The sequence below is a fragment of the Rousettus aegyptiacus genome, unplaced genomic scaffold, assembly GCF_014176215.1.
Source record: "Rousettus aegyptiacus isolate mRouAeg1 unplaced genomic scaffold, mRouAeg1.p scaffold_m13_p_4, whole genome shotgun sequence".
Lineage (NCBI taxonomy): Eukaryota > Metazoa > Chordata > Mammalia > Chiroptera > Pteropodidae > Rousettus > Rousettus aegyptiacus.
The window spans coordinates 31,163,273-31,189,315 of NW_023416307.1; the positions used below are offsets into that span (position 1 = coordinate 31,163,273).

General features: G+C 41.8%; 1 protein-coding gene across 6 annotated transcripts in view; it reads right to left on the bottom strand.

Moving 5' to 3' along the window:
* The window catches only part of TNIK (TRAF2 and NCK interacting kinase), a 350,899-nt gene that overhangs the window by 78,352 nt on the left and 246,504 nt on the right, over positions 1-26,043 (bottom strand). For all 6 annotated transcript variants that reach the window (XM_036218652.1, XM_036218651.1, XM_036218649.1 and 3 more), the window contains 5 exons: positions 24,208-24,262; positions 22,255-22,333; positions 13,616-13,791; positions 9,500-9,566; positions 5,415-5,619 (listed from right to left, as the gene is read on the bottom strand). In XM_036218652.1, the coding sequence (XP_036074545.1) occupies positions 5,415-5,619; positions 9,500-9,566; positions 13,616-13,791; positions 22,255-22,333; positions 24,208-24,262 (582 nt within the window). The remainder of the gene's footprint in view (positions 1-5,414; positions 5,620-9,499; positions 9,567-13,615; positions 13,792-22,254; positions 22,334-24,207; positions 24,263-26,043) is intronic.

The following is a 26,043-nucleotide window of genomic DNA, read 5'->3' on the forward strand; positions in this document are numbered from 1 at the left end:
AACTACCTTTTAAAGTATCTTCTCTGTCATTAAAACTAAAGGATGCTGCTATTGTACCTGACCTTTGGACAGCATTTGGCATAACTGGCCCTTTTAAACTCTGTCCTTAGCTTGAATCCTCGATTTTCCTTGCAGCAACACCAAACTCTCCTGTTATTCCTTTTATGTCCTCATCAGTCTTCTTTGCTGGCTTATCTTTCCCTACACTGAGTTCTTTGAGCTCAGGCCCAGATTCTCTTTTCTTCTCAATGTATACTTCCATTACCATCAACTGATAATTCCCATTTTTTCCATCGTCAACCCCTCTTCTACCATCTTCTATGGCTGTATCTACATAATCCAACTGTGTTGTTGGCATCACCATTGGCCACTTTATAGGCATCTTAAACTCCACTACATTCCAAACTGATCTTATCTTTCTGCTCCCTAACCTGGTCCTCCCCCCTTGGATGCTCCAGTCTGACATCAGGCGTGTGACTGCCTGCTTTCCTTCATCTCCAATGTCTAATCAACCACAATGTCTTCTATGACATCTCTCACACATGTCTCCACTTTTCTCAATCCCTACTCTGCCATCTACCTAAAGCATTACCTTCTCTAGCCTGGACAAATGGATCTCTCCTACCCACCCATGCACTTTCCAATCACTTTACCTGCAGCAGCCAAAGATGACCTTTGAAAATGCAGATCTGATTGTATTCCCTTATTTAACACACGTCAGTGTTTTCCCATTATTCTTCGAGTAAAATTCAAAACTCCTTAGCATGGCCTACAAAGCCCTGCAAGACCATGCCTTGGCTTTCCTGCCTAGCGTCTCCACATGCCCCTCCGCCTTCCTTTGGCTGGAATATGAGCCAGGCTAGGCTCCCATTCCTGTGGTACGATACAATCCCTTAGCATGTATTCTTCTCCGCCATATCGCTCTGACAATGATAACGAATGGTTATTTGGGTGATTATTTGCCTAATGCCCGTTTCTCTCACCAATCTGGTCTTCTTAAGGACAGACTGTATTCTGGTGTCCTGTACAGTGCCTGCATAGTAGAGGTAAATTTGTCAAATGACTGTCTATAAGAACAGAAAAAAGATTTTAATTCTACCATAAACTTAAAAAATAAAATTGAGCCCAATATCCTTGAAAGCTCCAGTTACTCATAATAAAAAGTTAGAAACTTATAGGAAACTCTCTGCTTAGATTTCTAGGTTCTCATTTTATACATGAGGGCTTCACTATTACTGGCCAATAAGGTACCAGTAGTATTTCTTTAAAAAAAATTCAGGCAATAGAACCAAAGCAGTAGAATATCTTTTACTTACAACTGGTTGTTTTATCACTAGACAATGTTATGATGGCCTTAAAGGGCACTACATGAAACCACGGTGACCTAGAAAATTCACAGTTCTCTGAAGAATAAAACCTACCACCATGGAGCAAGTTGGTGCTCCTGGGTTCAATTTAATTTTTTTCTGAGACTTAAAGATATTTTCTCCCCCAAATGAAGGAACAGAAGATTCTAGGCACGTTGAAAAAAAAAGATACATATCACTAGTATCATTTCAAAACCCTTGAGCAGAATCAGGCATCACCAAGGTCTGTCCAAGGTCAATCTGAAAAGATGACCAGGGTAGGCACCTCAACACCTCCTGGCCCCTAATTCTGTGACAGAGAATTAAACAAGTTGTACTTTGTCTAAGTGAAGTCATAGGAATTTTTATTTAACTGAATAAAAATAGAAGAAGCTCTTTGTGTACTTTCTCTCACTACTGAGGGACTCATTCACCTGAGTTAGGTTTAATCAACCTAGCTTGGAACTTAGTAATAAATTCTACTTTATCATTGGTCACAAGCTGAGAGTCTTGTACCCCCTATTTAATTGGCCTGAAGCCACGTCCTTTTCACAAAGATAATAAATGACTATATTCAATGTACAAAGTCCTTCTAAGAATATACAGATACTAATTTAGAACTCAGCCAAATTCACATGGTTACTCATAAATAGCACAGGACATGCAGAGCTTCCTTAGAAAGCTCTGGTAGGAGGTGACATCTGAGGTCACTGAGAAAGACAAAGGCTGCAATCTACACAGCCTTATGTCACCCAAAGAGCATCTGAAGGGCCTTTATTTGGAAATCGGAATGTATTTAGCAGGATGCCTGCACAAGCCCGCCTGACCTACGGTGACATGAAATTCGAAAGCCTAACTGTGGGTTTTAACTACTTCCATGTGACAATGTAGTCTAAGTTTCTACTTATAACACTAGAAACACAAGTTGTCACCCCAGGCCAAGGCAGTAGACGTGGATGGGGATCCAGCAGGAGCAGGACGTGGGAGAGGAGTCCCTGGTGGAAGAGAGTCATTACTGAATATTTAGTATTTCTTGATCTCTATTCAATAAAGGGGACAAGATGGAAGATCAAAAGATAAAGTCTGTATAATCTCTTGATATCCCGTGTCCATAAGCCAGGGCTCTAGGACATCTGCACACAAAACAAAGTGTCCTTGTACACACAGTCACCTTCTGTGCCGGGACTTAGAGGGTGTGTCCCTGTGGATGCATGTGCTCAGGAATCCTTAAATCCTCAGGGTAAAATATCAGCAAAGCAGAGGCCAGCTAATGATTACAGTGAACACTGTGACATATACAGATGATGGATTATAGAACTGTACACTTGAAACTTATATAATCTTATTAACCAATGTCACCCCGATACATTTAATAAAGTTAAAATTAAAACAACAACAACAACAACAACAGATTATGGAAAAGCGTGCTCTGCACTATGGCTTATCAGCAGAGAGGCAGGACAGGTGCAGTGACAGCACCTGGGCTCCAAAGTCAGAATCCCTGGGATTGAAATCTGGTTTTTCTTTGCAAGCTTTGTGACCTTTAGCTAGTTATTAACCCTTCTGAGGCTCAGCTGCATTATCTTTACACTGGGATTATTGTGAAGATTAAATGAGACAGTTCACACAAAGTGCTGAACAGAGTACCTGTCATATGGTAAGTGCTTTGTAACTATAAAAAATGATGACTCTAGAAATTTGAAAAAACATATAAAGCTAAAATAGATCATACCAGTTATGAAAACCTAAAAGATAAAAACAAAATGATCAAAACAATGCAGCCTCTGAAAAGACTTTACACCAATTGAGGATCTAGGTCCAAAGGCCAAGAGTTCTTATATTAAAATTTTAAAAAGAGAAAGGAATAAACCACAAGTCAAGAAAGAAGCAAAAAAGGCAGGCTTTGGGGGCAGAGTCTGAGAGAGCACTGCCTAGCTAGGGAGAGGAATTTGACTAGAATTTCAGGGAACAAACCTTGGATCCAAACAGCAGAGGCCCTTGGCCCTGCAAAGACCTGACAGACTGGAGGAAACGTGTGACCCTGGTCTAGAGGCCAGTAAGAGAGGCCAAAACCGGCCTGTGTGGGCTGAAGGAGATGACACCAGGGTATCTTTCTGACAATTTCGATTTGTGCCCTGTAGAGTAACCAGAGCCACAGGCACCTCCATTGCTAATACTTCATACTTCACTTCTGAGCGCTGCCTGATGATACCCACACATTCCTTACCCCTGTCTCTGCCTGCTCCTCTGAAGGTCTCTGCCCACAGCACTACAGAGCCTCTGTCTACTGCAGCATAAGTCCTAGACTAAAGATAGTGAGCCACAGACTTCTCGTGTGCTGCGCATTCTTCACACAGACAATATTTCGGACTTATGCACTTCAACTGGAAAGTGTTTCACTTGCCTACTGCTGCTTGCAGAAGTCCACAAGGTTCAGTTTTGAGGATTAAAGTTCAAGGCTCTGATTATGTGTCTATGTTTACCATCTCAGGGCCTATGTGGACATTGGAATCAGGGAGACCTAGTGTGATTCCTGCTTTTGCACTTACTGGCTCTGGGATATGCAACCAATGACTTCCACTCCCTGAACCTCAGTTTCCTCTTGTTAAATGAAGATTACATTCATTTTGCATGAGAAATAATGAATATATACAAAGAGATAATGATGGTATATGAGATCCTAGATACATAAGCAAAGCACCCCACCCAGTGCTTGGCACACGGAAGTCGCTTGGCACACAGTAGTTGCAACTGTCAAATATTATTGTTGCTGGTCTGCATACGAATATTCCAGGGACATAATGAGGTTGATGGGATTTATTGCAAAATGGAACTGAGGCCTTACTGATTTAAACCAGGGTGGGTAGACCTGGATGTGCCATTTAAAAAGCAATCTGCTCCCTCTGTCCACAATTCACCACCCTCTAATTGCAGTGGCCACATGACAATGCAAGTGAATTTCTGTAAACCGTTAATGAGGAGCAAGACAGTTAGGGAGAACTGTAAAATTACTACCCCATTACTGTGCAGTTAGCGGACCTTTCATCCGCCATCCAACTTCCCCAACAGCTACGGCTCTCGGTTTCCTAATTGTCTATAGGCTTTGATTTATCTGACAGAGGAAGGAGGCCTCAGAGCAAGGTTCTGGGAAGGCTTTAATAAATGTCTAAAAGACCACGAGGGTGAGAGCCTTGCCCAGAACAAGCCAGGCAGGGAAGTATACCTGGTGGTATGGTTTCCCACAAAAATGACAACAATGTCTGCAGGTAGAAAGGCAAGTCTTGCTCACAAGCTGGAGGACAGGGCCTGGGTACCAGAGGGTGTCTGGAAGGACTTGGAAGTACTCTCCCAGTGTTTGGAAGAGTAACAAAGGAGTATTAATACAAGCAGGCCCTGCTTTTCTATACTTGACATTTCATTTATCTGCCAGTTCACTGGGGTCTATATTTATACCTATATTTACCTATATACCTATATTTCACTTCTTAATCATTGTTTCATTCCCTCTTACCTTAGTTTATTCATTCCACAAATCTTTACGAGGCGTCTACTGTGTGTTAAGCACTGTCTAGGTATTAGAGATACATGATGTGAAGGTATATCAGAGATAAAATGGACAACATCCCCTGTCTTCAGGAGGCTTACATTCCAGTAGGGAGAGACAGACATGCGAAAGTGCGTACAGAGTATTTGTGAAGGTGATAAGAGCTATGGAAAAATAATAAAGTGGGGAAGGCAACAGGACATGCTAAAGAAAGGGTGTACGATTTTAAAGTAAGGTGGTCAAGGAGGCCTCACTGAGAAGGTGATAGCTGAGCTAGGCTTGAAGGGTTGAGGCCTTCACCTGCTCTTCTGAAGTCACCACACAAAGGTGACACGATGCCAAGCAAGGGAAGTCCTTGGCTTCTAAGACCATTTGGCCTCATCCTCCCTTGCAGTTAAGGTGTGTGTGCTCCAAGCGGACTATGGCCCTGATATCAGGGCTGGGATCTGGGCCCACAGCGGATACCAGGGAGTGACCCCAGCCAGGAGACAGGCGGCACAGCGGGGGCCCTGGGAGGTCCTCACCTCCTCCAGGCGCCGCCGCTGCTCCTTCTGCTCCTCTATGCGCTTCTGGCGCTCGGCCAGCAGCTGCCGCTTGTGTTCCTCGTTCTCTCTCTGCTGCTGTTCCAGCTGCTGCCGCCGCAGGGCCTCGGACCGCTCCTTGTTGGCCAGCTGCAGCCTCAGGAAGTCCCGCCGCAGAGTCGACTCCCCTGGCAGGTTCAGAATGGAGCTGTGGGCAGGAGAGAGAGATCAGAATTCCTCATGGGGCAAAGGCAATCGCTACCTTGGGTCTTGGGGGGAGTTGATCGGGGTACAACACTTGCTCGTATGTGGCAAAAGAAGTCACACGCTCAAGAACCGGCCCTTAAGTCCTCCATTAATTATACTTCTCACCCCGCAAAAGAAACAGAGTCAAGGTGAGAGATGAGTCTTGACTCCCTTTCAGTATGACTATTGCATACACATGGTATCACCATCCCTAGAGAGATGTCACATTCCTAGAGTCATCACCTTTCTCCATGTCCACTCATACCGCTCCCTCGCCCTCATGACGTGGCAAAAATATATTTGTATAGTCTTTAGTAAGGGGGCAAACTTTGAGCCCCAAACCAGCTTATTTTCATGTTTAAGAAAGGCAGGAACAAAGCTAGCAAATAAAAATTAATTGAGAGCAATGAGGAAGCCTACTCAGAAGAGTACAGATCAACCTCACCCACACTGACTCCTGTCACCAAACCCCAGGAGGCAAAGGGCAGACTGCTCATGTGAAGCCATGATGAGCCAAGAAGGGAAAGAGCCTGAGCCAAGGTCGACAGAGCGAGGACATGAACTTAAGACTGCCGAGTCTGATAGATAGTTCGGGCCCTGTCTTGCTGCACCACTGTTAAAATGCGGTTAGATGATTCCGTTCTGATCGTAGAGGGTGCACCTGGGACTTCAATCTGGCTCACTGATTCCCTTTAAGCACCTCAGTTTCCTGCCTGTAACAGGATGATTATGTATGTGCATGTGCATGTATGTATTTGTATGACACAGAGAATGCCTCTAACTACATTGGTGGTAGAGGGCTGCCCTACTCACCATCTAACTGCATGTGAATAACTCAAAGTCACAGACACAACAGCCTAACAGGCAGGCAGAAAATGGCTTATTTGTTTATACAGACCTAGCCCTTTTAATCTTTCTGGCAGCTCCCGCTTGAAATAAATCAATTAAATAATTATTGAGCACCTGCTATGTAGCAGGCTCGTAATAGGCTCTAGGGGATACAGCAGGAACTAACCAAATTCTCTCCCTAGAGTTATCTTCTTGTGGGGAAAAATAGGCAGACAGACAAATAATTACAAATAACATAATTTCGGGTATAAATATGTCCCATAGAAAATAAAGTGTAATAGTTTACAAGTGACAGTGGCAGGGCCCTGGGGTGAGGATTACTGGTTCTGCTTTGGATGGGGTGATCGGAGAAGATCTCTCTGAGAAGGTGCCAGTTGAGCTATGATTCAAATGATGGAGTCAGCTATCAGAAGAGGTAGGGGAAAGACACTTCAGGTAGAAAGAAAAGCAAGTACAGCTGACCCTTGAGCAATGCAGGGGTTAGGGCTGCTAAGCCCCTGCCCAGTAGAATATCTGTGTATAACTTTGACTCCCTGAAAACTTAGTTATCACTTGGTATCTATGAGAGATTGGTTCTAGGACACTCCCCCCAGCCACGTCCCCATGGATAACAAAATCCAAGGATGCTCAAGTCCCCTATATAAAGTGGTGTAGATCGTTGCATAGAGTCGACCCTCTGCATCCACAGACTCACACAGTTCAAAATCATGTTAAGGGTTAACTGTTAGAGGCCTGGGGTGGGAACAGTGTGGCCTCCTCGAGGAACTAAACCCCAGCTGGTCTTTCCAGAGAAGAGTGAGTGAGAAGGAGAGTGGTGCACAGGAGGCAGGGCAGTCTGGGTACGGTGTGTGACCCCGGAAGCCACACGTGCAAACATTAGGCAGGAGAGTGACATGATTTGGTTTGCTTGGCTGCTGACGATGGATGATGGTCTGGAGGGTGTATGAGGGTAAGCAAGACCACCAGTTGAGGGCCTTCTGCAGTGGTTCTGGGGTGGAGACTTTAACCACGGCAAGAGTGGAGGGGATGGAGGCTGGGGGAATCGTTTGGGGACAGAGTTAATAAAACCCGTTGGTGGATCTAATGTGTGAAGAATGACTTGCAGGATTTGTCTTGGCGTCTGGGCAATGGTGGTCATGAGAACTGGGACAGGGAATGCTGGAGGAGGAGCGGACTTGGTGACAGCTGATGAGGCGAGCATTCTGTTTTGGAGAGTGGTTAGGGTACTATGTGAGACACTGCCATAAAATAACATCCTTGGTGCTGTTGCATAAACAATGCTTGGATTTTACTAACAAACCTCCTCTAAAACTTATAGCTTTTATGTAAAATGGTGGCATTTGTCTATACAGACCTCTGTGAAAGGCAGTCGAGCTTAGGGAACCTCACGTGCACACACGGATGCTCCACTAATATTAATTGACGTTGAATCAATGTCAGGCAACGTGAGCTGTATTGCTGACTCAATCATTAACTTGGTATATGACCGAGTTGCTACCCTTGGACTGTTACCTCAGTTCTAAAATGAGATAACTAATTCCCTTTCAACTTTTCAGGATTTCATGAAGATTAATTAGATGTGTCCATAAAACAGAACTTGGAACATAATCTTCATTGTGCTGTAATGATATATTACAATTACAGAAGGGTTAAGGCATGGCTAGGTCAGCACACTGAGTGATTCCAAACACGCAGTTTAACAAGTATTAGTTAAACCGGGGCTTCTCACTTCTCTAGAGAGTGATGAGAAGGGCTGACGTGACTGCCTGGGTGAGCTTTGGGAAAATAGTGTATAATTTCTCTGAAAGCAGGGCATTTGGTCCTTTGCTTCACAAGAATGATCATTTGCCATGTCACTACTTGACAGTCATCGTCTTTATCCGGCTAAACTGGGGGCGGCCAACATGTTAAGTACTAGAGGAAGGAAAGAATTTTCCCTCCATCTTTGATCTTGAGAATTCCTGTGGCAAGTGAACAGATAAAAAAGTAGGTGGCCCTGTGAGCTCAGTCCCATCTTCTCTTAGTAGTTTAGCAAAAATTCAGCTTGGTAGGTCTGAGTTAACTCTAAAAAAAGAGAACCTATTAGCTCATGCTAGCAGCAGTGGCTGAGCTGGCCCCTTCCCGGATCAGGAAGCTCCACCTCGGCAGTAGAAGAACTGCTCCTTCTCCTAGAGCATTGGGATCCCCTCCTTGGATGGCTAAAGGATAGGGATCAGTATACCCCAGTGACCTTCTCCTGGTGCATCTTCTCTAATAAATCTCACTTCGCATGTACAGTGCATCTGACATGGTGTGCGTGACTGTCGCCAGCTGAAGTCTCTCACGAAAGAGAAATCCTGTCAGTAAGGGCACTAGCATTAATTATTTATAAACACAGACCAGAAGAAAGTTGGAATCAAAGTCAAGTGAAACTCAAAATGTAGGGATGCTAACAATAAAGCAGCACTCGATTCTGGGGTCCAACATGTGACAACAGGAATGGGCATGAAAGTTTCTATCTAGAGTGTAATTTGATTTCCTGGAAACCATCGCCTCTTTGATTAGGCTGAAGTGAAAACACCAAGGCGTGTGACAGGGACAGGGGTTGCCAGAATGGGCTTCTCGAAAGTATGAAGTTACGAACCGAATGACTCGAATCTAAAAATACCACTTAGGTCTCCAGAAAGTTGTAGTTTTAGGTACTTTTAGTCCTGTGTTATCCAGATAATTGCCTCCCACCCATTCTACACATTCCATATGTGAGAAAATAAGGTCTTAGAATAGAGACTATAAATCTTAGAAGACAAGATAAAGAATATGCTGATTTCTATATTTTTTAAAGAGGCTGCCTAGGGAAATATTCTCCAATTAATGAGTATGTTGTGGGCAATAAATTAAAAAAAGATCACCATGCCAGATTCTTAAAAATGAACCTATAAATCAACAGGAAGTGAATTTCACACAATTACAATTCAAAATGGGAAAATGAGAAGACTTGGCTTTTGTTCTCATACCTGGGCTCTCCTGAGTCATTCTCTTCCTCTTCTTCCTCACTTCCACTGTACTCATATTCTGTCTCATCTAAAGAGAGACTCACAGAAGGTTAGTGCATAAACAGATGCTACAGCTCCATAAAGCCCAACCCCCTTGTTTTAACTGTTGTTAACCCTGAACTGGAACAGGCTTCAGGCCTCCAGACTTGGGCTCCCACAGTTTCCACCAGCAGGATTCAAGTACATGGCACTACCCACATCCAAGATAGTCCCAAGACTAACTCAAGATATTTGTCCCTAGTGCCTGGTGTTCATATGAAAGTGTAGCTAAGGAACTGAAAAATCATCTTTCAGTTTATGTTAACTCCCACTATAGAACTACCAAAAGATATTTTTTATTGGGCTACTGTTAACTTACTGACAGTATTAATAATTTTTAAGAAGGAATTTTATTATTACTTACATGAACTCACCAATTGCCTTTAGATATCTTGACAACTATCAGAAAGAAACTTTTGACAATATGTGCTATTAAAAATAGTTGAATGTGTTTTAATTGACTCACTGAGGAGCTTCATTTAAATAAAAAATATCTTAAGCAAGTTAATATGCAATAATAAACAAGACTGAGTCTTTGCTGTGGAGGACATCAGAATCTAATGGGTAAGATGGACATGTAAATAATCAGAGTCTCCATGATTATGAAGAAAGGGAACTAATCTTTGTTGGGTATCTCCCATGCTACTAGTAACTAGTCGTCATGCTAGTTACTTTACCCACGATCTCTCATTTATTTCTCATAACAACTTTTGAACATAATACCCATTTTTCAAGTGAAGATACTGAGATTACAAGAGATTAAGTGATATGACCTATGTCATCTCATTAATAAATCGGGGATTTAGATTTAGAATTCAATATAAATCTTTTCCAACTTTAAAATTAACTGTTCTTTCCAACACATTGTATGGCAAATAGAGGTGCATAAGAAGGGCACCGAGATATCAGAGAAGGGAGCAGCTGGGTCCACTAGTCATATGGGGAAGGAAGACAGCGAAATCTTTGAGGAGAAAATGAGCTGGGTCTTGGAAGATCAGTGACCCTGAAAGTAGTGGAAAAAAAGGGCATCTAAGCAACACAACCAGCTGACAGTGGCTGACAGTATTACAGTGCATGGCACATTTAGGAAACAGTGAGTGTTGAGTGGGTGTGAGAAAAGTGGATGGACTGAGAAAGTCCAGAAGGTCTGATGTGGCTTGCTCATCCCTATGTGTATATATCATGCTGAGAACTTCTCTGTGAGCAGTGAGGAGACTTTGGAAGAGCTTTTGATTTTAAACAAGGGAGGGTGTCACATTACTGTTAGCCTTTCATAGCTGTGGATTAGTAATTACAATTTTGAAGATATTTGTGCACCCCTAAAAGAAATTGAAAGTGCAATTTTGTTATGCTACCACCAGGGGCAGTAGTCTCATGATAACTGTTGAATTTGATCATAAACTTGAACACACCTTGCCTTCCACACTATTTAGCCATTGAAGAGATAATAAAAAGAAACAAAAAGTGTAATGACTTAAAGTGTAATTTTTAAAATCACAAATCAGCTTTATATATTTAGATATGTATGAAATTTTCAGGCTACTTATGTAATATAAAGAACTTTCATAAACTGTTTCAATGCGCTATGTTAAAAGTTTAATATTCCAAACTTTCCTGAAATGAATCAACAGAGTTCAAAGTAAAATGCAGAAATTTTATCTATTAAAGGAAATAATAGCAAGGGAAAAAAGCACCCAATTAATCTAATTATTTTTCCATCTCTAGGGTAAAACCTTCAATTATCAGGCTCCATATTTATAATACTTCTCCAGAATCTGGCTTGATTGCTTTTATATTACTGGCTTAAATTAGCATGTGTCAACATATCTTAAGGAAAAAATAATATCAGGTAAAAAAAAATCATAAAGCAATGCACATTGGAATTGTTCGATTCTACCAAAGCTGGTCTTAAGAGAGTAAAAAATTGAGAGGGAACAAATTCAGTAATTTGATCAAACTGAGCAAATGGAATGCAATCTTACTTGGTCAATACTCTTTCTTAGGGAGCAGACCAAAATGAGAGCTTCTGGTGGCTCTAAGCCTAAACAGAATTAGGTTCCTTAAATTACCACGTAACCCCTGAATATACCTACTACCAAGAATCCTACTCTTCTACTTGGTAAAGAAAGAACACATTAAAAATAGTCCATCTTCATGAAATGGTGGGCTCTTATTCACATTCCAGAGCTTGCGCTAACAAAATGTGAAAACAATCCAAGGCACAAACTTTGTTCTCAGCAACTAACCCTGAATAGTACTGAAAATTATCGGTCCATAAAGAATTGTCTAAATAAGAATAGCCAATATTTATTGAGTAGGTCTATGTGCCAGGCATTGTGTAAAGCATTTTACATGCACTATCTCATTTAATCTTTGCAACAATATCAGGCAATAGTAATTATTATTTTATGCCCAGTCCTACATTAAGGATTAGAAAACTCGGGTGAAGTTCACATAATTATTAAGAGGTAGAGCTAGAATTTGAACTCAGAATTTGAGTCTAAAAACAAGAGTTTAGCACTTAACCTACTTTATATATTGACAGTAAAATAAATTTCCTTTTCAAAGAAGTTGGCCTTTAATGGTTACATGTCTGCCACATCACCCTAAAATATTCTCTTTAAAATTCTGACTTCATGAAGTTGCCCCAGACCACTATTAATAGTAGTTGAATAATCAGTCCTAGAACTTTCTGACCTTGACTTACCTATTTCTCCACATGCCTACTTCCTCCAGCTTGGGCTGCCCTCCCAGCTCCTTGGGTTCTGATTGATACCTCATTCCCTCTCTGCCACTAACAACGGGAGTTGTGCCTCATAACCTCCAGCTTCTGTGTCTAACCTAATCGTACGTTTTCCTGAGTCCCCGAGGCTGGCTGCAAAGAAGGAACGCTTCCCTGGAATTTTTCTTCCCTGGGATTTCTCTTCCTCCCTTAGCCCTCTGCTGATCTTTCCTCTGCCCAGTCTCGACTTCTACACTGCTCACCGCCCCACTCCTAGGTTTCTGCTCACACCTCATCACACTGCAGAGGCAAAAAAGAAAGGAAATTCAAATAAAAAGAGAGCACCCATGTCTTGTGCTGCCTGCCACCTTCCACTAGTCCTTCTGGATTGTGAAGAACCGAGGATAAAGCTGGGAGAGATGGAAGCGAGGAAAAGCACATCGTAAGGTACCTCCAAACCTCGGTCCCTGGCCTTCCTCTCTTCTCTCCACTCCCTAAACACTCAATGCTCACCGTGCCAGCCCTATACTGCCTCCTCACTGCCATCCCCCTGCCAGCTGCCCCGGCCTACTCCCGCCCAGGGAACACTCACCAGTCTATCCTTTATATCTCTCCTTTTTCTTCCCACACCTCAACCGTCATTAAACCTGCCCCAAACCACCTTGGTCAGGATGCTAGTTAAAGGAATTTCAAGTCTCTAGTCAAATAGTCCTAGGACCTCGAGTTGGACTTAAGTCCTTTCCAACAATGCAGTGAAAAGACAGTGTGGTATAACAGCTAGAGTCATAAGAGATAAAAGAGTTTTTGAATCTACAAACAAAAAAGTGCATTAAATGATCTCACAGCTCAAAAAGTAAAAAGCCCGGTAACCTCTTTTATATCACTGAGGCTATAAGAACATTCACTCTAACTTTCAAATAACTAAATTAGAAATGAGCCTCAGAGCACAAGAACTGCCAGTACAGAAAAATGTCAACTAAGTTTTTTTTTAGGTGTCTGTCTTCTGTGAATTTTTAGTCTTTGAAACATGAATATTCATTTGAATTAAGAAAATCACTAATCATATTAAATCACTTCATAGGATCACTCAACATGACCTTTTGTTCAGTGCCTGGAGAAAGTACTCTTTCTTACAGTTCGATTCTTTCATGAAAGATTCCATTTCACGTCTCACTCCACTGATCCCCACAGGCTGTGATCTTAGGCAGCCCCTCACACACCATTTGAAATCCCCAGATCACCTCCGGAATATGTCAAGGGCTCAGGACTCACTCCATCTTTTGTTTCCCTCATTGAAATACAAATGTGCTTCTAACCTTTCTCTCCTCGTTTCTTCTTTGTTCTATCGATATGGTCCTTGAGTTGAATGCGGACCTGTCGTTCATTAGGTTGGTCTCGTATAAATGGATGCTTCATCAGTTGCTCTGTTGCTGGTCGTTGGCTGTGATTCTTTACCAAACAGCTCTCAATAAATGACTGGAATTTTTTTGACCTGCCAAACAAAAGAGATGAACCCACAGATAAAAAGACAACCCAAAGAAAAGCAAACATATTTTCTGAAATGCTAGAGTAAAAACAAAAAAAGGGTTTTATCAATCAACATAGAGATCAACCTATCACAAAGTAAGTCTAGCCCTTTACTAGGCACAGTCAGGTTCAAAGGCATCATCACCGTCAATGCACAATTCAGGCAATGTATGGTAGTGTTATACATGAAAATATTTCTACACAGTTTATACATAATATCACACAGAAAACCAAAAGGAATCAGAGTAGAAAACCATTACCATGGGACTCATATCTGGAAGACCTATTGGAATGAGAGAACTGGAGCTGGACCTTAAAGAATTAGAAAAAAATCACTCCACAGAAAGTTCAGGGAGATAGGAAATCATTGAAAAACTAAAGCTGCGAGGGAGCACACTATATGTCAGGGGACACTGTCTAAGTAAGGCAGAAGACGTAAGCTGGGACAAGTAAAACCAAGGTTGGATAGGTTGGAGAGGGCAGTACATTTTGTAAGAATGAGCAAGATTCTTTCACGGTAAAGAAAACTTGATTTGGCAAACTTTTTAACTGGTAGTTTCACAATCACTTTTGAACTTTGCTTTCCAATGAATAAGAACAGGATGTATATGTATGTTTGCTATCAATCCAAGGACTTGGAAACAACTTTAGGGAACTAAGTTCACACCCAGAAGCAAATTATCTCCTTCAAGGAAGGCACTATTTCCTCAAAGATAAACCCTATGCCACATACATGGTCAAGGGAGAGCTGGTGAGAGATACCACACCAAAGATTGGAGCAGGAAGTCTACAATCTGGTAGAAATTAATAGCGGACTTTAGCTATGATTCATGAATTGGGCATGCATGTTCTTGATGAAAATTCCAAGAACTGCCCAGCATCATAAATAATTAAGCTCAGGACTCTACGGCATGCTTTTCCAAGGCACTCTATTGTCAGCATGGCACATCAACCCCAGCTTACTGTCCCCATCCTGCTAAGAGCAAAATGGAATCCATTTTGTGCTCTCTGTCGCCCTCCTGTGAAGCACTGTGGAATTGCAGGAGCAGATTCAAGGGGGAGAGCCCTTCCCAAGCTTCCCAGGAGGCCCCACGTGTATATATATATACTGCTGGCCTGAAAGGTGTCCTCACCACACAGAACACAACAGTGAGCATGCTCTTCAAGATTCCAAGACACAAGGACACTCACACATGCACCACTCTCTGGTCCTGCCCAGGTCAAAGCAGTTTCTCACCTTTTTCTATATTTTTAAAGAACTGAATTATTGGTAGTTCTCCCCCTACCCCAATCCCAAATTCCTAAGCTATGTTCAAGCTTTTAAATTATTTTACATAGAAGTAAAGGTAACCTGCTATGCTTGTGGTCACCCCAGGATGCATCAGGATCAGCAACACTGTGGACTAGAAATAGTGACAACAGGATGGACATTCTATGTCCCTCCTTCCAAGTCCTTCTGCCTGTACCTCTGCTTCCTCCATGCTGAACATACTTTGCAGTGTTGAGATGTTATCTTTGTATTATGAGCACACTTCTTGCTCTTATATATTTGGTAAATGAATGACTGCATGAATTATTGGATGAGAATTCCAGACAAGAGCCGTCATATGGCTACCTTCAAATCTGTGTTTGTGAGGAACAGAGACGGGAGCTTGGAAAGAAGATATTGTTTAGTGTGCTTTCTTTCTCAGATCCATCAAATAAATCTGTGGAGGCACAAATAATATCGCCTCAGGAAAGATCTTAAAAAAACACCACCACCACCACCACCACCACCACCACCACCAAACCATAATGAATTAACGGACTCTCCTAAGGAATAAACTGAAGAGAATGTTAAACTACATAAAAAAAAAAAAAAAGACAGACAAACTCCACATGGTGCTTTTCTAGGTGGAAGTTCTGTACTAAAAAGATGAAAACAAAAAACAAATTCAGACAGAAAGCTATTAAATATTCGCAAAGAATGCAAATGGTAGTTCTCTTTTCCTGCTTGCAACTGGAAGGAAGTGCTGGTTTTTTATAAAATGCTGGGTTATTAAGTAGAGGATGATAAATGAAAGAAATCACACCCAATATAAAAATGAGATCTAAACTTAAGAGACTGTCCATTCCATTCCCCAACACTGACACCTCGAAAAAGTCAGAGAAATCTCCAGGATGAGATGGTGTTCGAGGAGTTTGATGGAACCGGCTTTAGTACAGAGTCTGTTTTCCAGAATCTCTCCTGGTGGAAAAGAACCTCAAGAGATATTGAAGACAATAACCTTGCACCCAAATAATGAGCCAAGAGGCAGAACCGCAAAGCTGGCAGTGTATCCCACATCTGCAAATGGTACTGTTTGAAGAGAAAATAATGCTTACTTACATCAGGTCTTCAAAGAAAGATTCATTGTCTCTTATTTAAGGTGGTGTGACCAAAGAATCAATATACTTAATTACACTTTTAATTAAAAGTAAAAACACTTCACCTATGTTGAACACCCCTCGACTATTTGCCAAGCAGTCTAAAGGATTTAAATCACATTTATACAACTTTCTTGTTTAAATCTCTGCTGCCAGTAATTTAGTTCTCTCTTAAAAACAAACAAACAAACAAACAAACAAACAAACAAAAACAAAAACAAAAAACCCAAAAAACAAAAAACAAAAAACAAAAGCCTAAGTTTAGTAATGTCAATTTCCCTAGGGTTGGCATGGAGAGATAAATATTAATGATTAGTGCTTACAGTCTGAGGCACTAGTTCTTCCAATACTAGTGTTGCTGAATATTTTATCTTCCCAGATTTTTCCAGTTTATATATTAAATTGTCTTAGAGAAATTAAAATGCCTATAAGATTATTACATTAATTATTATAATCAGCTGGGCTGAATGAAAGTTCTTGGTAATCATTGGACACTCCAAATGCAATTTGACCTTTAAAGCTTTCATTTGCCCAGGAATACCCTTTTTCTTGCTTCAGGCTCCATCATTTACTAACTGTGTGTGACTTTGGGCAAATATATTTAACTTCTCAGTGCCTCACTTTCCCTGGCTGCAAATGGGGATACTGTTAAGTATTTATCTCAAAAGGCTGTTGTGATGATTAAATGAGTTCATGTAAAATACCTGAAACAGTACCTGATACATCATAAATGCCATATGTGTGTTTGCTATAATTCTGTGGCTACTATTATTGCCATGATGACAATGTCCTAGCAACCCCTGACCATTACCAGGCTTTAAGAACAAGAGTATCTGCCTTTTGGCCTGGGAGTAGAAATTCGAACGTGTTTTTCTCCACTTCTGTTGAACTGAATAATATAACGTTCTATAAGGGAATTATTTCACATATATTTGGATTAGATATATTAGCAGGAAGTCAACAGGACTTGTTGTCTCCAAGAAGACAATGCAAAAAAGTTTTTTTTAAAGTTTGTGTAGCGATTTTTGTTTTGATTGTAATAAAGTCCAAAGTCACACAATTATTAGCAAATTCAGTCTATTTGAAATATTTTCTTAAACTTGATTTCTATTATCACTATTTTATTTAGAACACACACATGCACATAAATAGTTTTGTCATTTCTTAAAACAAAAGTGCCTGACAACTCACCAGGTTTCAGAACTGATCTTTCATAAAATAAGAGGAGTGACTGTAAGATTTGGAGTAAAAGCGGAAGGCTGAGGTTCCAGGCTGGCTCTACACAGAGGAGCCTAGAACGCCAGACCAGCCAATTATTGTCATGCCTCCCAGTCTTCTGCTGGAGCATGAGTGGCTTAGACCAGGGGATCTTTGCCTCTTTCCAGTGAAAAGACATTATGATTTTTCTAATAATTTTAATCGAGTGCTGCTTTGCCTGTGTGGATTCTTCACATTTAAAGGGCAAATGAAAAGAACAAGGCTGACCATCTTACAGGAAGGAAGTCATCCCCATCCTTCTCCAGAAACTCCTGAAGGGAAGTAAATATACAGCACTAAGTATATTTACAAGGTCAGGGGAATGTGAGTTCACTCAGTGGGGGGAGAAGGGAGGAGGAAACCTTTTGAAGGAGATGGTTCACCAATGTGGGGCGAATCCAACCATGCATGGAGACGGGACGAGGAAACAGCAATCTCAACTTACTGTACATTTGCTAGTGGTGACGCGGGAATGGAGGATTTTCTTCAGATTCAACTTTGTTCTCTTTTGGTTCAACCAAGGCTATAATCCTCCCAGAGACACACATATTAAATGACTGAGCCACCTGAGCATGAAAGGGAACCCTGACCACATGACTTCCTTAGCTCTAAGGCCTCTCTCTCTTCATCACGCTGATGGGGGAAGGGATGGTCAATTCCTGCTAAGTGGAGATGCGTTCCTTTCCTTCCATAACTAAAGGGGCAAAGAATAGTGCCACTGTCTTTCTTTCCCTGACAGTAAGGTGCAAGGAAAAAATGGTCAACTAAGAGACTAGTTTAGCTCATTCTCTACCTCTTTAACCTTGAACTTAAGATGCCAAGTGTTTCAGTAGAAAGGATGTACCCGGGTTACAAACTTAGGAAGCTGTATGGCCTTGTGCAAGGAGCACAGCCTGTCTATGAGGACTCAGAGCATCTGTCAGGAAGGGTTGCAGCTAAGATTATGTGTAAGTATTTTCTTAAATTTTCTTAATAAAATATATCTTACATATACACACATATATGTGCCGGCGCCCAATGGAAGACCGTTGTTACATACACACACAGAGTCTACATAAGTCTACAATATACATAATATTTATATACCTTATATGTCATAAATTCAGCAATGTTAGTTGGAAATGACCTTGAATTGAATGCTTATAGTTAGAGTTTATGACCTCTCTATACCACAGTAGTGTCCTCTTTGGTAATACATTCATATATACACTGAGAATAGTGCACTTCATCTGATAACTCATTTAGGTAGAGAATAGCTGGATATAAAAGAACATTTTGAAGTTTTGTTTCTCTTGCTACAGGACGGGGTCCTCCTACCTTAAAAAATAAAAGGAAAATAAATAAAATGTTCCCTTCCTCCCAAACACTAGTGCATATTAAAGCAAACCCTAACCTATTTTAAATCACTGTGGACCTGATCTTTCAAGACAAAGCACAGTTGACACTTGAACAATATAGGTTAGAACTGTGCAGGTCCACTTAAATGCAGATATTTTTCAATAAATATACAGTCAGCATTCCCTATCCCTGGGTTTACCTCTGCAAATTCAACCAACCATAGGTGTGAAGGGACGACTGTTTGCATTGATCTATATCATTTTACATAAGAGACTTGTGCACCTGCGGGTTTTGGTATCCATGCAGGAATGGCATGGTCCTGGAATGCCTTCCCCGCAGATACTGAGGGACAACTGTAGTTAACTTTTGGAGGAGTGAAAAGTTACATGCAGATTTTTGATTGGATCGGCAGCCCGACCTCCGTGTTGTTTAAGGGTCAATTGTACTCTGATGTGCTTAAAATTTTCACTTAAAAACGAATTCTACTGCAGAAAAAATGGGTGCCACATCAAGTGTCCGGTGGCTGGGGCTGCACAAACATCTTGTAATGGCCGGGTTCCAAGTGCGAGAATACCCTACCACGGCTTCGTTCCCCCTACTCACTCCCAAGCCGCCGAGCTATCTCCCCGTTCCCTGTCCGCCAGCACAGGGCTCGTGCTCCCACTTGGCTTCCCTTCCGGCTCAGGAAAGGACGTGCAAGGAGACCGGGTGACATGAAATGAACTTGGTCTCGTCCCTGCTCCTGGACTCATCCGGGCCCTGCAGTGTTATCAGAATAAGTTTTTGTTGTCAAAGGTTTGAGGCAGATAAGTCAGGCTGTATTTTCTCCAAAGTCTGTATTTCTTTAACAAGGTCAGTGCGCAGTTGATCTCTTCAGAACGGTGTCAATAAAAACTGAAACCAGAGTATAGGGTCTGTTCCCTCAGTTTTCTGAGGAGCCAGATGGGTCATACACAGGTGGTGCAGCCCTGGGTTAAGAAGAAACAGGACAAGTGTGGTGACCAACCTACTCCAGCTTCTGTGCTGGGGAGAGGTGGCAACTGGGGCAGGAGGACAACCTCTTACCCTAAAAGGGAGGAGTGTAGCACCTTTGCACAAAAGGGCAGACATCTAAATGTTATGCTCAATCACACGGTTTTTAAGAGTCAGTGAACACAAATATTTCTGAAATACAGTGTGTGGTTGGTCAAACAAAACACATGTGTAAATGGCCCATTTGTCCTCTATGGGAAAGTGGAAACATCTGTCCAGCAGTGGTGCAGGGACAGAAGGCCACAGGGTAAGAGAAGCCCACTGTATACAGCAGGCCCCACGGGAAGTGACTTGGCACGAAGGACAAGCAGAAACCTAACAGAGTGCTTTGTAGTGCCGCTGACACTTCCAGAACTGAGCTGACTCCTCTCCCCAGGAGTCTGTTCCAGGGAGAAAGAAGGAAGCAGGGCCTCTGGGCACCCGGCGATCACATGCTGTGCTGGCGCCCAATGGAAGGCTGTTGCTGGGGAGAAAATAACCGTCTCGCATCACTGTGACCCTCCAGAGAGAGAAGGAGGAGCGGGGAATGCTCTGCCTCTTGTTACCAATAGCAACTCTCAGTCTCTCCTTGTGCGGGCCTTGGCAACTCCAAGGCTGCCGTCTCTTCTGGCCGTCTCCTCCCCTCTCTCGGTGCAGTGTGGCTCTCTCTGGTTTCACCGGGGTCGCTATACCATTCCTAGATGACTGGTATTAATCAAGACTGCTCTCTGTATGGTGGAGGGTAAAGCAGTGGGTAGGGGGTGAGAAATAGGAGGGGCCCCAGTCAAGGACCTGATCATTAAGGGGCAGTGAGGTCTTGTTTTTTCATGCCCTAACTGCCCAGAGTATGTCTCTGGAAAAGAACAGGAGGTTACAGGTGACACAGGAATTAGCCCCTATATAAGGGGAATCAGAGGTTCAAGAATGTATCAGGAAGCATACACCATATCCACAGGGGTAATGGAGGCGCAATGATTTTTTTATTATAGAATTATAAGGCACAAAGACCCTGAAACAAGTACACAAAAATGTCAGAAGTCCAACTTCTGACCTAACCTGTAGAACCCTGTTTCCCAAACTTCAGACGATCATACACTACTGAGACGATTTTCTCCATTCCCTTACACCACTCATGCTAATATTCGTTTAGCATTTTTCTTTAAATTAAGTCACCTTTTTATGTGAAAAAGTTTGTTAAATGGAAAGGTTATATCACTACCCCAAATAAGAGACCAGTATCACCTACCCTAAAGAGATAGCAATAGAAAACTCCAAAATTACAAATGTTCATGCACAGACTTATAAAATCATCTCACATACTACCAGGTGTGTATGCACTTAGGGAATTATTATTTTAAGAAACAGAAGAAAAGTCAGCCAATCTAATGGGTCGATTCTCTGAACTATCACTATCTCTGATGAGATGTTCTGTGTTGCCAGAAAAAAATATTTTTGGGGGTTATAAATTAAAGAGCTTTCATGTTATTAGTTGGGTTCCACGACTTGTTTTAGCTAATAGCTCCTTACCTTGAAGGTGTGAGGATAAAGTTCCTCTGGGCAAACACAGTTGTCCCCCTGCCCCCTTTATCCACAGGGGGTATATTCTAAGACTCCCAGTGGATGCCCGAAACAGCAGATAGGATAGAACCCTATATATACTATGTTCTCTCCCATATCTATGTATCTACGGTAAAGTTTAATTTATAAATTAGGCACAGTAAAATGTTAACAACAATAATAAACAATTATAACAATATACTGTACTAAAAGGTATGTGAATGTGGTCACTCTCTCTTAAAAGAACATTTTGAGACTGGGGCAGGAGGACAATCTCTTACCCTAAAACGGAGTAGTGTGGCACCTTTACACAAAAGGCCAGACATATAAATGTTATGCTCAATCACACGATGTTTAAAAGTTGGAATGAATACAAATAGTTTGGAAACATGGCATGTGGCTGGTCAAACAAAACACTAGGCACTCTTCTTGTGATGATGCGAGATGATGCAATGCCTAAGTGACGAGGTGAAGTGAGGTGAACGACGTAGGCCTGTGACGTAGTGTTAGGCTGCTCTTGACCTGACAGTATGTCAGAAGGTGGATCAGCTGCTTTGAATGATCCTGGATCATCGAGCCATGATGATGTCGACGGTTGGGGAAATTTAATATTTTTGGGTAGCAGGTGGCCATGGGTAACTGAAACTGCAGAAAGTGAAACTATGGATAAGAGGGGGTGATTACAGTACTCGATGTGTATTTTAAGATGAACGATTGACACATACGGAAGATAGCTCGCCAAGTCTTAGTGTATACAGTCCAATCCTGTCAGCAGGACCTAAGGATTTGAGTTAATCCAAAAAAGAATCACAGGAAAACCCTGCCCTTGAACTTGTGAAACACCGAAGAGCAAACTCACCACTTCTTAGACTTCAGCCGGGGTGCTGGGTTCCGGGGGATGAGGAAGAGGGCTCTCATTGGGTGCATGTCACAGAGAGCTGCAAAACACCAAAACAAAGGCCAGCTCTAGTTAGGAAGCCAAACCCATGCCCAGCCCATCCTAGCTGTGCTGCTAATGCTGCCAAACAGCTCCCTGAGTTCACCCGTGACAAGCGAGTGGAGTCAGAAGATCGCAAAGCTCCATCTGATGTCCAGTTATGGCGGTCTCATGAAATAAAGCAAGTTTCAGCTAGCTGTTGTTGACACTTTTACGTTTACTTCATATTTAAGGAAACAGAGTTAATTAGTAAAAGCCTAAGTCATCAAATAAAAGATATTTGATAATCCACGGTCTATTTCTTATATACCGAAGCCTCACACAAATGCAATCTTATACACATAGATTTTTGGAGTACAAAAGATGGATACCTTTCTCTGTTTTTCTCTATATATTTCCAAATACCCTAAATGGGTTTTCAGGTTCCATAATAGGTATTTTTGTTTTGATTTGTCTCCTGGCCCCAGGAAGACCAGAGGATTAAGGCAAACGAAGTCTGGCAGGAAAGTTATACAAATATCTCAACTTGTAAACACAACATTATCATTTATAGTAAAAGCACTCAAACATTCTTCTTTTAATCAAAATATTTCACTAGTTTACTTTTCAAATATCTGGGAGTACCTTTTCCTTTGTGCCTAAAATAAGAATATATTTTTTCTAAAAGCTAAAAAATTCTGTGGGTCAAGGCTTATTTTTAGCCCCCTCGACTACTCATCAAGAATAATAGTTTTATGACTGTAGTATATTATTTTTATAATTCATAAATGCCTATTAGCATTGTGGATGAGGGGAATTTTGTCAAGGATTCCAAATCAGTCATTCTACAGACAAATTCTACAGACAACTCTAGAATGAGAAATAAGAAAACTGATGACTTGAAGGTAAAGTCATCTGAGCTTAACGACCTGTGGTACGAATAAGGGGTTTCTGAATAGCCGACACCAAGGTGGTATTAAATACGAAAGGGGGAAACTCCTGCCTCATGGGAATAGGGGGGCAGGGGGAGGCCAGGGAAGGCTGGGAGAGTCATCGGAATGCCACACACGTCTGACTGGAGCGAAGACGGGAGGGAGAATGAGTAAGTGGAAATGTGCTGGCCTCTCCTGCAGTCTAAGGAAACTGAAGAGGGAAGCTGAGAAGTGAACGGTGCCTCCAAAGGAACTCTGTATTCCAGGACAGGGTCCACCTTACATCCCTGCCATGCTCGGTCTCTGAAGGAGAGTGGCCCTCGGGAGGTGCAACCTCAGTGCCATCGAGCAGCTAGGCCCTTGGGTCGGCCGCGCTTCCTGTGTGGAAATCTGCAGGGCGCATGCTCCTGGCCACCACAGAGCTGGGAGAGGCACTCTGCAGTGTCAATATTCCAGGCTCAAAGAATTTGAGGAGTTCTCCAGATAGCCAGAGCCCTGGTCACTCTGTCTGAAATAAGTAGAAAACCTAAAAATCTAAACATCAGTATTTTAAGAGCAGTGAAAGCAGTTGAGTACAAATGTTTGTGTAACCTATGCCCTGAACATCAACTTTGAATTTTTATTAAGTTAGAATTTACTGTCTCTGTGGGTTGGTCCCAGTTTTATGTTAGGCAAAGAATAGTTTGGGAATAAATTACACACTAAATCAGTAAAACAAACAAGATTTCCCAAAGTTTGCTTTCTTTTTCTTTTTTTCCCCCCTCATAAATACAAGAGCCTTACACTACTCTGAAATGAATGGATTCCTGGTTGATTTAAGATGACTCTGCTTTCTAAATATGCCAGCCCGGATCCATGCAGGGCTCAGCGTAGCAGAAGCAAAGCTACTGCAACTCCTGGCAAACAAGCTTCAGCACCCGCAGAGCAGACCAGCAACAGATGTCACCCAGAGGAAGGTACTTACGGGGAGCGCCTTCTGCCATCTCGATAGCAGTGATTCCCAAAGACCACAAGTCACTCTGAAAAAGAGGGAAGGCACACGCACATGCATCAATGCAGTCAACGAAGGACAAGTTGGTCACACCTGGTAATTGCTTCAGAACTGCCTGCGGGAAAGCCGTTCATTCAGTTCTCTCTTTACAAACCTATTTTGCCCACTGAGCTTTAAAGCAGAAACGGCCTCGTTCACTTTCACTGACAGTACCTCTCACGGTGCCTGATGTGTGTGGTGAGTTTTTTTTTTTTTAAATGTATGAAAAATGACTATAAAGTTTTAAAAATTAATTTGTCACAAAAATTTATCTATTGTTTGAACCACTGCTGCTATTCAACTGTTTTTCACAGTTATCAAGGTATGACTGTCATATAAGTAAGTGTGCTGTTTAAAGTGCACAGTTGAAAAGGTGTGACATGTGTATGCACCTGTGAAACCAGCATTAACAATCAAGACAGTAAACACATCCATTACCCCCAAAATATCTCACTTGCCCCACTTTAGTCTCTCTCTCCCTCCTGTCCTTCTTGTCCCCAATCCCAGCTCCTGTTCCAAGGTAGCCACTGATCTGCTTTCTATCACTACGGATTAGTTTGCATCTTCTAAAGCTTTATGTAAATGAAGTCATCTGGTTTCTTTCACTTAGCATAATGCATGTAAAGTTCATCGATATTATAGCGTGTATCAGTACTTCATTGCTTTTTATTGCTGAATGGTGTCCCATTATATACTAGTTTCTTTATCCATTCACTTGGTGGACATTTGGATGGCTTCCATCTGGGCTATTACACATAAAGCTGCTACGAACATACATGTACAAGTCTTTGTATGAACGTATGCCTTTCTAAGTAAATACCTATGAGTGGAATGGCTGGCTCATGTAGTAGATGCGTATTTATAGACAACTGTCTTTAACCTAGAAAAATGGCATTTTATGTGGTTTAACCAAATAAAATGAGGACAGGGGAACTTTTGGATAGTGGTGTTTACTGAGGTATTGCTAGTGCTTAGAAAAGAGCTGGGCACAGTAGTAGGTACATGATATATTTTTGGACAGAATGAACAATATCTTCTTTCTTGTAAGTAGACTAAAATGTAAATAGAGATCCTATACCCTTATATTCTTATACTCAGACTGATTTTGATGCTCTTATCAGAATTTCCCAGGCTAGCACCTCAACCTCAACCTGTGTAATCTCTAACGGTGTGTTTCTCTCTGCTCTCTGTCTATGGCTTAGTAGTCTCTAAATATTGCATAGGAGAGAGCGACTCGAGACGGGCAAACCAGGTTAGGAAAAGCAAAAAGATGCTTGCTTCTTTAGCTTCCCAGTAGATTGGTAGGAAATCGCAATGTGGCATTTGGTTCAATTGTACAAGATCCTGATGAAGACTCTCATCCTCCTTTCATTTTAAATATATCCTGCATTTTGTCTGTTATTCCAAATTCTCACCTGCAACCTCACTCAGATTACAGAGATCTGAGTTAAGTCTCCTTGTTATTCCCATCAAACAAATGTCAAGGTCACATGAAAAAGAGATGTACCTGCAAGATAAGTATGAAATCCATGCCGAGCCACCCCCTAGAACCAAACTTCTCAAGATCTTGTGAGTGACACCCAGGCCTGTTCAGTATTTGGACAGAGGTTTGTACAATGTGGATGGGGGCTTTCCAGGGGGTCTAACCTCCTGCCTAAGTGCGGGTTACCTTAGAGTAGGTGGTCGGGGCCCACGCTAAACCCAGACTAAGCCCAATTCATGAGCCCTTCAACCTGTTCACATAAATGTTACAAGTTCTCAGCTCAACTG